This window comes from Triplophysa dalaica, chromosome 20 (genome assembly GCF_015846415.1).
Source record: "Triplophysa dalaica isolate WHDGS20190420 chromosome 20, ASM1584641v1, whole genome shotgun sequence".
NCBI lineage: Eukaryota > Metazoa > Chordata > Actinopteri > Cypriniformes > Nemacheilidae > Triplophysa > Triplophysa dalaica.
Window position 1 is genome coordinate 5,471,359 of NC_079561.1, and position 15,964 is coordinate 5,487,322.

A 15,964-nucleotide genomic window follows, 5' to 3' on the forward strand; every position below is an offset into this window, starting at 1 on the left:
ATTTTTTATCTGACTAGGTTTTTTGTTGTTGTAGGCTACATAAGATAAATTATTGTAGAATATAATGTGCCTTGACAATAACGTCTTTATATGTTGCTTTTTATAGTTTTACAAGATTCTTCTGTTTCAAATGATAAAAGTAGTGTAAGATAAGTGTTACTGAAGAGACTGCAACACAACACACATCCAATAGTCTATAACACACTAACCCTAACCCTAACTTGAGCTCATGATCTAAAAAAAAAATTTGTATGAATCAGCAATGGATGAAAAAATATTAAAGTTAGTGTTTTAACCTGGGAAATGAGTATGTATCTATTCCAAAGCCAATAAAATTTAAATATATATAGTAGTAAAAAGATTACAGATAATTACATTGAATTGGCGTAGTTAAGAATGATCAATAATAACCTTATTTAGGTATATGATATGTCAAGGACAAAGTCATAGATCTGATTTTCTTAAGGAAACACACAAAGGAATTAATGTAAATGTATGTATATAAATGCAATTATGCAGAATAAAACGTCTGTGGTATTCTATCAATATGTAAATATGAAATGTAAATGTTTAATCTGACCTTCCATATTATGTATGACCTCCAAAACTAGTTAATCAATTTGAAAAATGTTGTGTTGTTGCATTGTAGCCTAATGGTGTAAAGGCATTTTAGGTACCGCCCACATTGTCCTGTAATTGCTTTCAATCGACAAAAGGCACTCATAGGCGTGGCAGCTGTGTAACTTATGTTATTTAAAACTATTCATGGTTCTAAAGACATTTAAGTCGTACATAACAGAGCTGAAGTGAAAAATGTCAGTCGTGTGCACATCTCCAAGTCGCAACTGTAGGAGGCTGGCGGCGAGTTGGTTAGCGACGGTTTTAGTGACAACATAAACGTTGCTGCGCATGCGCGCACCTGACCCCCGCCCCAGTCAACTTCCGGTACACATTCACAAACAATAGAGTGCCTGTAAATTTTTCTGATAACCAGAACTCAACAGCTAGATGCTAGTGTACCATACGGTTTCTTTAAATGCGTCAAAACTACAGGACCCGTTCAACAAATTGTTAATTTAATAAAATGAACATACAACAAAATTCAACAAATCGTTTATTTGTTAAGATTATTATACAGTAAATAAAAAAATATGAACTAATATTAACATACATTAAATGAAATATAAATAGTTATATAATAAGACACTAACCAAGCACAGACCGGAAGTTAACAAGGGGTCAGGTGCGAATGATGTGAAGATTTGCGGCTCTGTATTTGACTAGACGTCGCGTGTATAACTTTATCACAGATGCAATCTCTTTGAAACGTATGTGTTTTTATAACTAATGTAGACACAGTTGTAAAATATGCCTATTAGAATTGCACAGAAAATACTCGTTTTTCTCATAACTTGCCTTACAGGGAACTTCTTTATTAGGTTTTATTAGGCCGTGTTCAGACTTGACTTCTTTTCTGAAGCTGCTAGCGTCTGTTTTACATTATATAATCCTATGAAGTAACCGTGTTTTAAAAAAACGCCAGTGCCGGCGTCTTTTTCTGCAGCTCAGTGTGTGTCGAAGAGTGTCTTTCGACGTTGAAAAACGTCAAACGTTTCTAAAAGAAAAGCCCTGCGTCAAGCTCCCTTTTCACAGCGTACCAATGACAGAGACCCGTCGTTTCCATAACAACAAGCGAGAACGTGATTGGTCGAGAAGGCTCAAGCTCGAAAAAATAAAAAAGCGACCTAAACGCCCGCTGGAGCGTAGTTTTGTATAATTGTTTATAAATCTTATAAATTTAAGTTTAATTTTCACTTTCAACTTTCTGATTGCATTTCTGGCGAAACATTAGTAGCCATATTATAGTTAATCATATTATAAATATATGATTAGTTATTGCAAAGGCGCACTCTGTTTATCATTCAAAATGACTTCCGTTATGCTGCCTATCTGTTTCTCTGGGCTGCCTTCGTGCACAAACGCTGCCTCCGAAGTCATGGGGTCCGACTGCTATACAAAAAGTCTGAACACGGTTGTTTTCAAAATACACCAGACTGATGCATTTAACTTTAAAATGTACATATTCCTACTGGGGAGAAGATCCATATATCAACAGTGTTGTAATTTTTATTCTAACAATGATTTGTGTGATGTTTTGAATGCACCTAAACTATTCTTCATATATGTATTTGTACGTACAGGACATGTTTCTGTGTGGTCTGTGCCTCCTTAAAAAATGGGTGCAAAACACCCCCTTAGAAACGGCACCCACAGAAAGTCCTTGAACTACCTAATCCATAAACTAAATTCTGTATTAACTGAATAGAGCTTATAACACCATGTAGTGGTTCCATGTAGTAGCATTTCAAAGTAATATGTATTCACTGCATTTTTATTAATGTGATTTATCAATTTCTCCGGCACTGATAAATAACAAATATTTAATCCTAATGTTGTAAAATTACACTAAACACGAGACACGAGCCTAGCGCCAGAAACTGTAACAAAGTTGTTAAAATATTAAATATTGAAATTTTACATCGAATTACGTAATTGATCGGCGGGAATTGGTTAGTGTGTAAATTAATCTAAACAAAGTGTTTTTGATACCATGTAGAAATATGTGGTTTTATAGCATTTGTGTGATTTTGTACAATCACAGTTAATCAAACAAAATAGACGGTCTCATGACGTCCTCCAGGGGGCGGTATTAAGTGAGTGAATTTCCCCAAGTACCCCAACAGATCATAAAGGAAGAAGGTCTATAGCGTCACATTCATAGGAAAATAGTTGAATAAAAAGCTGTATTATGTCGCCAGGCTAGTAAGTATGCGCGTTGGGACACTTGAACAAGTTCAAAGATGGATTCGCCGGGTAAGTGTGTGTCGCCTGCGCATGCCTTACTGAACGAAATGTCAACGCAGCTACATATAATTTACTCGACTGCATTCTTTGACACGCATTATGAGTTAATACTTTAGAATTGGATTGATTAAGTGAATACTACTTCTAGTTGTTAATGTCTGAGGATATGTGAACAGCTATTCAGAATGTTTAACTAAATCAGTGTTGTGTTGTCAAACCATTTTACGTCATGAATTGCGGGAAATAAACAGTCAGATCAGGGTTGATTGGTTAACGTGACCATTGGGAAGTTGAAGCGGAACTTTCATTTGCGTTATCCGACAGAACGGAATGTGTGCAACGTTAAGTACGATAACAAAACTCCATGTTCTCCAAACAGTAACATACGACTAACAGAGTCTTTAAAAAATGTAGCTCTGTATACAGACCAGTTTTTTATTGCACTTATGGTTTTTGTTGTTCCAATTGCTTCCATTGTTTACCTCATCTATAAGTCGCTTTGGATAAAAGCGTCCGCTAAATGACTAAATGTAATGATCATGATGTATGAAACAAACTCTTGCTGCGGTAAATCAAAGATTTCTGATTCACACATTTAGTCTCTCTCGTCACTTTGATGTCACGCACACGTGCACGATTCATATAAGAATGTGGGCGGGGCTATCTGTATTTGTTGGTTTACCTGTTCAGAATCAGCAGCATTTCCTTTCTCGCTTCTATTAGGCTCTAGCCGGAGAATTTGGTAAGCTGTTAAGCCCCTGTGTATATTTTATCCACCGAAAAGCAACAACAATGTCATAAATAGAACACGTTGTGTATTTTATTGGAAGTTTCAGCACGAACAAGAGCAGAGGGAACGGGGGTAAGTTTTCTTTCCTGTAAAACACACCTGTGGCTCATCAGCACAATGCAATAGGTAGAATATAAACAGTTGAATGAAGAAGAAAAAGTAATATGTGGTGTTATGTTGAGACATAGGTTTGTGATTGACTTCTCAATGTGATAAAAAGGACATTTTCTTCTGGACCTCTTGCTTGTTTTCTACTTCAGTCAAGTTCTTTGTAGTGGCAGAACCTGAATTACAAGATCAAGCGCAGTATGTTAAGCCCGTGGAGAAGATCATATTGTAAAGATATTGTGTTGTTGCAGCTGTTAAACTGATGGTATTAGTTTAATTAAAGGGGAAATAATGTCAGCGCTGCCCAAATGTTTACTTTTTCAGAATGGTTTGTTTTGAGCATCGTTCACTCCATATTCTCTTAAAAATAGAACAAAATGCATATTAAAATTATAAAGATTTTTAGCTGCTAAAACGTTGCTTTTAGGTTGAAGACAATAATGAATTAAGATAAAATTATAATCCTTCTTATGTAGTTTTATACATTTGAGGTTCTCATTTTGGAACCAAACTCTTCATATTTAATTATACGGTCCAGCCCGAAATGATCACACCCTTGGCAAATTCTGACTTAAAGTTACTTTAAGTTCAACCAGCAAGGTTTTTTTTTGCCGGAAATGACACGGGCTTCTACCAAAAGATAATAAGACGACGTGAAAGAGGCATCATTGTGGGGGAAAAAAGTCTCAGCTTTTATTTACATTTGAACAAAAAGTGGCAATATTCATACCCTTCTCAAGAATGAATAGAAAAGCCTTTATTGGCTATTACAGCAATCAATCGCTTCCTATAATTGCTGACCAGACTTTTGCATGTCTCGACTGGCATTTTTGCACATTCATCTTTAGCGATGAGCTCCAAGTCTTTCAGGTTGGAGGGGCTCCCTGATCTTTAGCTTCCTCCACAGATTCTCAATTGGATTTAAGTCAGGACTGTAAAACATAACGTTAATGTTTTTGTCTGCTAACCATTTCTTCACCACTTTTGCTGTGTGTTTTGGGCCGTTGTCGTGCTGAAACCACTGGTGCCCAAGGCCAAGTTTCTCTGCAGACTGCCTGATGTTGTTGTTGAGAATTTTGATGTATTGCTCCATTTTCATGGTGCCGTTTTCTGCGATTAGGTGCTCAGTCCACCGGCTGAAAAACACCCCCAAGAGATTAGGTTCCCTCCACCATGTTTGACAGTGGGGATGGTATTCTTAGGGTTGAAGGCTTCTCCTTGAAGGCTACATCATTGTGGCCAAACAATTCAATTTTTTCATCATCTGACCATAAAACAGTAGACCAGAAGTCTTCTTCTTTGTCTAAATAAGCATTTGCAAAGGCCTAGCGGGCTTTCGTGTGCCTTATCTGGAGAAGTGGTGTTCTCCTTGGTCTGCGTCCGTGGACCTCAGCGTTGTGCAGTGTTTGTTGGACTGTCTGCCTTGAGATGTTGCCACCAGCAGTGCCCAGCTTCATCAGGATAGCCTTGGTGGTGATCCTTGGATTCTGAATAATTTTGGTCATGCCACTTTTTGTTTAAATGTATATAAAAGCTGATTTTTTTTGCCAGGGGTATGATTAGTTTCGGGCTTGTCTATATATGAATATCTATATATGTATGTGTGTGTGTGTATTTATATACATATATGTGTGTAATGAACATTACGTTTTAAGGAACAGTTTACCCAAAAATTTACATTTTGTCATCAATTACTCACGATCGAGTTTTTGAAACCTATATAAATTTATTTTAAAATTATGAAGATTAGCTGCTGAAACATTTCTTTTCTCTTGAAGGCAATAATTAATTTATAAAAAACATAATATCTGAAAAATGTTAAAAACAGTTCCAAAAAGAAATAAATTTAAAAAATCATGTTTTTTTATTGTGCATTACAATAAATATAAATCAAACTGTGGTTAAGCCATAATAATAAAAATGTGGCTAATTTACACAATAAAACACAATAAAAACATTATAACATAATAAAAAATAATGATTTTAGAACATTATTAGTTATCCTTTTTTTTTGTCGAAGGATGAAGCAAACATTTGTGATATGAAAATCAGCACAATCTTTTTAGTGTTTAGAAGCATCACAAAGCAAGCACATGATGTGGAAAAAGTGTGTTCTCATAAACTGCTGTGACTGGTACTGGTAGTAACATAGCAAAGTCGAACAAATCTACTCTAGAGGATAAACAAAACCATAGTGGCAGATCTTTAAACTTTCCTTTTTAAAGCTGTAGTAGATTATAGAATAACATGTTTAAAAAATGCTTTGTTAAGGTATTTTATTCAGATTATTACAGTAGCTGGTTTGGTTTGGTTTTATTTTCTTATTTGGATTTACGTTCTTCTTATTTTCAAGGACAGACGCTGACTTTAATACAATGGTCAAATAGAACTGTTGACTTTGCAAATATAAAGACACTGTGATGTGTCACATGTGTCCATGATGATTTGACAGGGTGTGACTTAGTGGTGCACAACGTGGCACTGTTCTCAAATGTAGCAAGATTTCTCTGTTGGCTTCACATTAAATGGGAAGTAAGATTCTTCTATATTTAAGCACATGCCTCTGTCTTAGCATAAAAGATTAAGCCCAGTTCATGCTTGATTTTGTACTATGTACAGAAAGGGTGTGTACGCAACACAGGGTCTGCATTGTATGTGCCTTTTACAAACTTTTCAGCAGGACTGATGACTGATCTTGTGTTTTAGGGAGCTGGGGTCAGGGGGCGGCTGGGCTGACCTCTCCAGAGACAGAACCCATCGTAAAGGATCCTGGGCCCAAGGAACTCGCCGCTGTCTCACATATGGTATAATTTCTATTGTAGCACATTTAGATGGTCAAATAATGTCCTATGGAATGTTTTTGTTGTAATCTGTTTCTCAGGATGTTCAAGGGTACAGATGGGTATGCTGGAAGGTGTGGCTGTGTCGAATCGGGGCAGTATGTTCCTTAGGACTGCTGCTATTGCTATTAAAATGGCGCCCTCGGCTCGGCATATTGGCCCGGTGCACCTCCTGTCCCATTCCAATGGCGGACGTTTTACTACTTAAGGTATTCTTTCAATATGCAGTCCTTATATTTTAAATATGGATTGGTATAATATTAACAAAAGAAGATAGATATTTTACTACGGCTAAAGAAGGACATTTTGTTTGATTTTTACAGGACAGATATGGCCAGCAGTTTGTTATAGATGTGCATACAGAAGAGATTGAGGAAGGCGGGTAAGACCCACAAAGCATTAACTGTTTACACTTCTCCTTTTTATTTGCATGTTCTTTGAGTTTCCATCAAATGGAAGCCATCTACTTGTGTTTATTGTTAGCATTTGAAGATAATATGGTGGTCTATTATATCTTTGATCATGGGATAATTGTTGAATGTTTTGTGCTAAATAAACTATACTTTACTATTATTATTATGTTGTAGTTTGGAGTATGCAGTAGGAGAGGCAGATGAAAATGAATGTAGAGACACTGTGCAGCTACACAAAGAAAAGGTAACATTAGGCCAGTCAAAACGGGGATTTTCCACATTTTTGCACCACCTGCTGTAAAATATCTTCTTTCCCCTTCATTCAGAAAACACTGCTTAGATATTATGTGTTTGAAGGCATGCGTTACATATGGGTGTCCAAAAAAGGAGCTTACTGCAAAGCTAGGTAGTGTTTGTTATCTTTATTGTTGGTTTATAATGTTAGCTGAAAATTGTATGGTAGTTACGTCTCATCTCTCCTCAGTATTCTCAATGAGGGTTGGACCTGTGCTGACCTGCACGGCCGACAGCAAGGACTAAGTCGTGCAGACCAAAGTGCAAGGTCTGTAACCTTTAAATAACCATGTGATAATGTAATTTGATACCTTACACAAATACTAGCTTTCTTTGCTTTGTTTGTTTTTTTCAGAAAGCAGATCTTTGGGGCCAATATTATTGATGTTCCCGTGAAGTCTTATTTGCAACTTCTCATTGAAGAGGTAGGAAAATATATACCGTGTATATATACTATATGAAGAGTTTGGTTCCAAGATGAGATAACTTGTTTTTTTAATCATATTTTTTATTATGTTATCATGTTTTTATTGTGTTAGTTAGCTTTATTTTTTTTGTTATTATGGTTTGAATCCAAACAAATCAACTGCAGTTTTATTAATATTAATTGGAATGCACAATAAAAAAACATGGTTTGGAAAAATATTAAAAACGGTTACAAAATGAGATAATATTTGATAATGAGTTTTTTTATTGTGCATTCCCATTAATATAAATCACACTGCAGTTGGTTTGTTTTGATTTAAACAATAATAACTAAAAAAAACAGCTAACTAACACAATAAAACATAATAAAAACATGATAACATAATAAAAAACAATATTTTTAAAGATTTTAAAAACGGGATTATCTCATTTTGGAACCAAACTCTTATATCTATATATGTGTGTATATATGTATATGTATTTATGTACAGTATATGTGTGTAATAAAAATTACGTTTTAAAAAACAGGTCACCCAAAAATTAACATTCTGTCATCAATCACTCACCCTCGAGTTTTTACAAACCTATATAAATGTCTTTGTTCTGCTGAACATCAAGATACTTGAAAGAGTATTTGTAGCCAAACAGTTCTAGGCCACCATTGACCACCAAATAGTAGTAAAAAAATTCTTATAAATGTGTTTGTTCTGCTGAACACAAAATAATCTATTTTTTAGGAATGTTTGCAAGCAAACAGTTCTGGGGCACTATTAACTACCATTGTATTTTTTTCCTGCTTTGGTAGACAAAGGTGACCCAGAACTGTTTTCTGTTTCTTGTTCAGCAGAACAAAGTAAATTGTCAAATACAGGTTTTGAACAACTCAAGGCCAAAAAAATTATTACAGAATTTTCTTTTTTACGTGAACTATCCACTTAAAGTCATTGTGTAATAATTAAATAAGGATCTACCGTAAAGTTTACTTCATCAAATATATGTACTAATACTGCTTACTTTGTATGTCCAGGTGCTCAATCCCTTCTACATTTTTCAAGTGTTTAGCATCGTTCTGTGGGTATCGGACAAATACTACTATTATGCTGCTTGCATATTCATCATATCCTTAATTTCTATCGCTGTGTCACTTTATGAGATTCGTAAGGTATGTGTTGTTTCTTTTCATCGTATACGTGCTGCCTTTAAGTCAAATTGTAAAATGTTTCATGATTTCTCAGCAAAGCACTTCTCTCCACCGAATGGCACGCTTAGTGGTGAACATTACTGTGCGTAGAGAAACTGGAGGTGAGATTTATAAATTCTCAGGAATAGCCAGCAACCTGATATCACTGGTGTTTATCACAATGTGTGTTGGTTGTGAGTACAGAAGAGGAACAAGTGAGTTCAGAAGAGCTGGTACCAGGGGACTGTATTGTGATTCCAGCCGAAGGGCTTCTCCTGCCCTGTGATGCCGGCCTGCTGGTTGGGGAGTGCATGGTGAATGAAAGCATGCTCACTGGTGAGAGAAATCAAACCGACTGTGTTATGTAATTGTTAAGGGGAAAGTGGGGCTCATTTTAAGCCAATAATTTACAAACTAACAATTCATCAATTTACACATTTTACACCTAGGAAAGTTCTGACAATAATAAACTGACAAGCAAAAGTCATGTTTGTGATGCTCCATGGCTGTAAGCATTGTAATAGTTTTGATAGCTTTCACTGCTGTAACTTATGAAATTGTCTCGCTTACAGGTGAGAGTATACCTGTAATGAAGACACCATTATCTGTGTCTGAGGAGACATACAACGCAGAGTTGCAGCGCAGACATACTTTGTTTTGTGGCACACAGGTCATCCAGGCTAAAGGTGGCGGCCCTGATGGCAAGGGGGCCATAGCTGTTGTAACATGCACAGGTGACTTAAAAAGAAAACAAATCATGTTTTACATACAGCTGAAGTCTGAGACCGATAGTGGACTATTTTGCCATGCAATTTTATTTTTTAAACTGCTGGATATGAATAAAATATCAGTTTGAGTTGAATTTTCTACATGCACAGACAATTAGAAATGATTCATTTTATGTGTTCTGTGTTGTTTTCTGTTCCTCAGGTTTTTTCACAGCCAAAGGTGACCTTATTAGCTCTGTCCTCTACCCTCAACCGATAGACTTCCGCTTCTATAGGGACGCTATGAAGTTTATACTGTTCATGGGGGTTTTGGGTAAGTTAGTTTATCTTGATAACTAAACTATGACTTCTGTTATGTGGTGTCAGTAGACAGTATTGATTTAATGTGTTTGTTTTACAGCACTGGCTGGCACTATATACAGCCTTGTGATACTTTCAAAGAGCAATGTAAGCATTTTAAAGATCATTTTTGAACCTCAAAACACATACACCAATATCAAGATGTATAACACCAATAAAACACAACCTATGTTTTGGTCAAATTGTCAATTACATCAGTTGCACTTGTTTTACAGTACGTGTAAGCTATAGTGTATTTGCAGTGTACTTAACTAAGATTGTACTGGGTAGTATCAGGTAACTACATGGTATAAGTTTAGGTTCAGGGTTAGTACCTAGTTATTATATTTACTGTAATAAGTACACAGTATGAACATGGGAAACAAGACTGTAAAATAAAGTGCTACTATTAAATTCTGTAACATTTGTGTTTCTTCTTTTTTGCTATCAGACTAACTGGCAAGAACTTCTCATAAGGTCTCTGGACATTGTGACAATAATTGTTCCACCTGCCCTTCCTGCCGCTATGACTACAGCCACCATTTACGCCCAGAATCGGCTGAAGGGCCGTGGGGTGTTCTGCATCAGCCCTCCTCGCATTAACATCTGTGGCAAGATATCACTGTTCTGTTTTGACAAGGTGAGAGATCAAAGCTTCACGAGATCCTTTATTAGAAGGAGCCTTGCTGTTGTCTGAAAATACTTTTCTACTGATGTTGTACCTTGTAAATATACTTTGTGGGATAGCCAAATGTTGGTATATATTAAACGGTGTAGTTACTTATTTCATCAAGTCAAAGGCTGGGTTACAGTCTGTTTAAACAAACTTTGTTTTATTGGTCTGAAAAGATGTTCTGTTTGTTTAAAGATCAGTGCCAAGACTACATGCCCATTCCTTACCCAAGAATGATAGCTATAATAGTAACTATACAATAACTATATTAGTGTCCACTCCACACCAAATGACATGTTTATACTAAGTTTAAATGTGAATATATTTTAATTTGCAGTCAATTTTTTATCAGCTGGACATAAGTCCCTCTAAGAGGTGATCCCAGTTATGTTGTCCCGCTGTTTCCTTATAGTTGTGATGTGGACTGCCCTATTCTCTTAAATTTTGAAAATGTTTGAAACTTTAGCTTTATATTTACTTTTCCTTATCATCCTCCGTGTGAATAAAACTTCTGTCCGTCACTCGCTGTTTTAATAAGAGCATGTGTACATAGTATCTTGTTTACACGGATCTGTTAAGACGATTAACCGTGATGACTAATAAGATCTCTGACGCCTCAACTCCTGTTAATACTAAACATCAAGATCCTGTTGGATGGCCCGTACGTCAAACTGTGAATTTTTTGTTTTCAGACTGGCACTCTTACGGAGGAAGGGCTGGATGTGTGGGGTGTGATGGAAGTTAGTGGTACAGGTTTTGCTGAGCTGGTTCCTGACCCTCAAGTTCTTCCTCCTGGACTAATGCTCTCTGCACTCGCCTCCTGTCATTCTTTGGCTTTGCTGGGGGGTCAACCGCTCGGAGACCCACTGGAGCTCAAAATGATCGAGTCCACCGGCTGGGTAAATTCCTACTGTTCTTGATGATCTTAAAGACCACATGAAGTCAAAAATCGAGGGGTCTAAATTTTTCATTGAATGTAAATAATAGGAACTGACAGAGCCTGCAAATGAGATGGGACTTGACTCTGAATTTGGGAGACAGAGAATACAAGCAGTGATGAGGCCTCCTGCATCTGAAGGAACAGTAAGGGGCCAGGAATAACAAGACAGTCACAGCTATAACTCATCAATTTGAGGATTATCTTCAGACATGCTGTTCATTCTTGTTTTTCAGTCTGTCCATCAGCCAGTGGCGATAGTTCGGCGATATCCTTTCTCATCTACTCTCCAAAGGATGAGTGTAGTGACTGTTGGCCCTGGAGGAGATTCTCCCACCGCATTTCTTAAAGGAGCACCTGAGATGGTGGCCAGCTTCTGCCTTAGAGAAAGTGGTACGGACCTGATTCCCTATTTCTTGTGAAGTACAAACAGTGGATATGGAGCTGTATTTTATTTTGATCTTATTTATTATTCTTCCAGAAGTAACTTACAAGAAACTGTATAAACACATACAGAGAAACCACCAAAATACATAATATAAAAAAGCCAGAGAAAGATTTTGAATGAAGTTCCATGATGGCAATTTTTGACAAAAATAGTTGGTTTGCCTTTTATCAACAAAACGTATGATTCAAGCCATACCAAATTGTGTTTTGCTCCTGTCTTTGAAACAGTGCCTACTCATTTTTCACACACCTTACGGGAGTATGCAAGCCAGGGCTTCAGGGTCTTAGGACTCGCCTACAAGCACCTTGCTGAGGATACTGACACAAGCACTGTTGAAAGGTCAGCTGTTTTATTTTCTGTACATACACCTTGATTTCAGCAATCGCAGTAGTTTAAGATGGCATCATTTTATTACAAAGGTTCACAATGTACAATAAACGAAACATTAATTAATATATAAGAACACATTGAATAAGGCAAAACAAATGATTGAATTTAATTTAATTTGAATTACGTCCGTGCCATAGTAACAGTTTGTAACTCATCGTAACCAAAGGGTAGCAGCTTTGACACGAGATTATGATCTGTGTTTGCTTACAGGGTGGCGTTTGAGAAAGACATGAACTTCCTTGGTCTGCTAATAATGAAGAACCAAGTGAAGCCAGAGAGCGCAGAGGTCATTCACGTTCTTAAACTGGCAAACCTTCGGCCTGTAATGGTTACAGGTATGTGACAAAAAAAACTTAACACTTGTATTTTATCAACACCAACACTTTTAAGCTGTATGTTTTATCAGAATGATTCGTTTTGTGATTCAAGTTTAGTTGGCTTTTATATTAGTCTCAAGTGATGCGTTTTTGTTGAAGAAAAAGTGATTGGTCATTGGTTTTTCTGCTCTGTCAGGTGACAACATTCTCACAGCTGTAAATGTAGCACGTGCATGTGGAATGGTGCTGTCACATGAGAGGGTTATTTTTGTTCAGGCATCGCCCCCTACTCCAAACTCGTTGGCCTTACTACAGTTTCATCAAGGAGATGGTGTGGTAGCCAACGTTAATACTCAAGAGTCTATGGATGGTCTTTCACAGGTTTAAATATTTTCACACATTTTGCATTTATGCATTTGGCAGACGCTATGTGTAATCGCCTGGGATCAAACTTTTTTTATTAGTTCACAACTTTTAAATAGAAACTAAGACTTCCTCTTTTTTTTCACTAAGGGCCTCTATCAGAATGATGGGGGTTATCACTTGGCTATAAATGGAATATCCTTTGCTGCACTTTGTGATCATTTCCCTGAATATGTACCCAAGGTGACTCTCTAGATTAGATTTTGTGAATATTGATCCATTTCAATTTTAGATGCTCTGTTGTTTTGGTGGATCTCCAGCAGGGTTCAATGATTGTCTTTGTCACAGGTCCTGATGAGAGGGACAGTGTATGCCCGCATGACTCCGGATCAGAAAACCCAGCTGGTAAAAGCACTGCAGAAACTCAAGTGAGTACAGAGCTTTAAATAAAGCCATGAAATGTATAAGAGTATAAAAAAGTACACTTTAAATTACCACATATATATAGTAAATTTGTTGATAGCTATTACTATCAATACAGTATACATTCGAACCGTAATTTTACTGTTTTAAAGACCTTTATAAAAGATTTTCTCTTTCCTCCTGTACAGTTACAGGGTGGGGATGTGTGGGGATGGAGCCAATGACTGTGGTGCTTTGAGGGCTGCAGATGTCGGTGTGTCATTATCTGAGGCCGAGGCATCTGTGGCTAGTCCTTTCACCTCCAAGTCTGACAACATTAGTTGTGTACCTCTACTCATTAAGTAAATAACACTTTTTTTCAAGTTCCTTTTATACGTTGTGTGGTACACTGCTTCACTTTTGTCTAGTTGACAGCCTTAAAGGCACAGTTCACCAAAAAATGAAAATTCTGTCATCATTTGTTCACCCTGAAGTTGTTCTAAATCTGTGTACATTTCTTTGTTCTGATGAACACAGAGAAAGATATTTGAAAGAATTCTTTTAACCAAACAGTTCTAGGCCACCATTGACTACTATAGTAGAAATGTGTTGTGTATTTTGAAGAATGTATGAAAGCAAACCGTTCTTGGGCAGTTTTGACTACAAATGTCATTTTTCCTACTATGTATAAGAATTTGATTATATTGTATATTATAGTCTATGACACCGTGTTTTCTATGATGGTAAGAAAGCACTAAATGCCTAATTTGTTTGATATCAAATCACCTTTTAAACAGGGAAGGCAGATGTTCACTCGTGACATCATTCAGTCTTTTTAAGTACATGGCCTTGTACAGTATAATCCAGTTTGCATCTGTGCTTATTCTCTACACTGTGAGTATCAACTGTATCACTATATTCATTATTTAAAAGAAACAACAAAGTTAATAATAATTTTAACAAAATCATCTATGTTTTTGTAGGAGAAAACAAACTTGGGTGATTTGCAGTTCCTCTTCATTGATTTGGTCCTGGTGACAGTTTTAGCTATAGTGATGGGAAGAGGAGGACCCAGCGATGAGCTCCATGCCCAGCGACCAGCCGCCAGTCTTCTCTCTCTGCCAGTTGTGGGTAGTCTACTGTTGCACACTGTGCTGATAATCCTAGCGCAGGTGTCTGCCCTCCTTATCACTGTGTCACAAGACTGGTAAGTTTAAATAAGACTTAGTTTGGGGCTAAAAATCTTTGTTTTTTTATAAACCTTGCATTTGTATTTTTTACCTTTCTTTCAGGTATGTGCCTTTGAACGCCACTGTTACAGGGGCTGCAAACTTGCCTAACATGGAGGATACAAGTGTATTTGCCTTATCAGGTTTTCAGTATATCATCATGGCTATTGTGATAACTAAAGGATATCCTTACAAGAAACCACTGTTTTACAACGGTGAGATTTTAAACATTGACTTGTTTGTTTCTTTTTTGCTACATATTGATGTGTTGAGTGTTCATCACAAGTTAATTCCTGTTTTTCTCCTCTTAGTTTTGTTCCTCATCACACTGCTGATCTTCTTTGCGTTGATGCTCTGGCTAGTGCTTTACAGTCATAGCGTCATCCATAGAATTCTGAAGCTCTACAACATTACTGATATGAATTATAAACTGCTACTAGTGGCTTTGGTTGCACTTAATTTCTTCATTTGTTACTTGCTTGAGGTAAAAACAAAGACATTTATATCTGTATCACATGCCACTGAATAAGGAATTAATGTCAAGGCTTGGTACTTATTTAGTCTTGGACTTCTATTCACAGCTTCTCATTGACCGAGGTGCTCTGAACTGCCTTCGCAGTCTACGAGGGAAGCGCGAGTCCAAAAAACAGTTCAAACGTCTGGACGCACTGCTAGCAGAAACACCCTCATGGCCGCCTCTGAACCAGACCCTGGTCCCACCACAGAGTACCATCATTGGTGTTAGCTAACACCTGCCTCCCGATTTAACATTCCGACTATTTCTACTACACATATCCAAGGTTGCCAAAATCTGATACCTCTCACCTCTAATAGATGTGTGTGTAACAGATGCCATCCTTGTCTGCCTATTATATATGGCACTAACTTTCTTTTCATACAGCAACTGGAGTGAACTTTTAATGGTGTTTCTAATGCAAAATATTGAAGGAATTAAATGTTAAACTATTTTGAAAAGGTGTGTGGATTTAATCGTGTCGGAGAATAACCTCCTGATGTAGAAAAAAGTTCAGGTGAGATGAGGACTCTAAGTAGATGTTTACCTTACTATTTGATTAAGGTTGATACAAGGAAAAGAAAGGGTTAAAGGGATAGTTGATCTGTAAAGAAATACAATTCCTCGGTGATTAATTCACTGCCATATATTTTCTAACCCATATTATTTTGTAGAATTGACAACCTAATATTTTTCATATAATAGATG

General features: G+C 36.8%; 1 protein-coding gene across 4 annotated transcripts; it reads left to right on the forward strand.

Moving 5' to 3' along the window:
• The first annotated feature begins 2,741 nt into the window (after positions 1–2,741).
• On the forward strand, positions 2,742–15,711 carry atp13a2 (ATPase cation transporting 13A2). Of its 4 annotated transcripts, none has more exons than XM_056733839.1 (29): positions 2,742–2,874; positions 6,470–6,567; positions 6,645–6,812; positions 6,927–6,985; positions 7,191–7,260; positions 7,343–7,422; positions 7,501–7,578; positions 7,666–7,735; positions 8,764–8,898; positions 8,972–9,038; positions 9,121–9,252; positions 9,489–9,650; positions 9,847–9,957; positions 10,045–10,091; positions 10,435–10,623; positions 11,349–11,555; positions 11,644–11,739; positions 11,830–11,986; positions 12,269–12,380; positions 12,642–12,766; positions 12,945–13,129; positions 13,262–13,354; positions 13,460–13,539; positions 13,723–13,875; positions 14,311–14,407; positions 14,497–14,720; positions 14,806–14,957; positions 15,054–15,226; positions 15,324–15,711. In XM_056733839.1, the coding sequence occupies exons 1-29, from the start codon at positions 2,862–2,864 to the stop codon at positions 15,489–15,491; spliced, it is 3,501 nt and encodes a 1,166-aa protein (XP_056589817.1). In that variant the 5' UTR covers positions 2,742–2,861; the 3' UTR covers positions 15,492–15,711. The 4 variants fall into 4 exon arrangements, with proteins under 4 accessions (XP_056589817.1, XP_056589820.1, XP_056589819.1 ...); XM_056733842.1 differs by lacking the exon at positions 2,742–2,874 and adding an exon at positions 3,539–3,607; XM_056733841.1 differs by lacking the exon at positions 2,742–2,874 and adding an exon at positions 6,274–6,295.
• Positions 15,712–15,964: the final 253 nt, after the last annotated feature.

Bases quoted from the DNA above. Each gene is read 5' to 3' on its own strand.
- atp13a2 (XM_056733839.1), top strand. The intron at 9,958-10,044 runs GTAAGTTAGTTT...TTTGTTTTACAG, and splicing joins ACTGTTCATGGGGGTTTTGG to CACTGGCTGGCACTATATAC. The intron at 13,876-14,310 runs GTAAATAACACT...CCTTTTAAACAG, and splicing joins TGTGTACCTCTACTCATTAA to GGAAGGCAGATGTTCACTCG.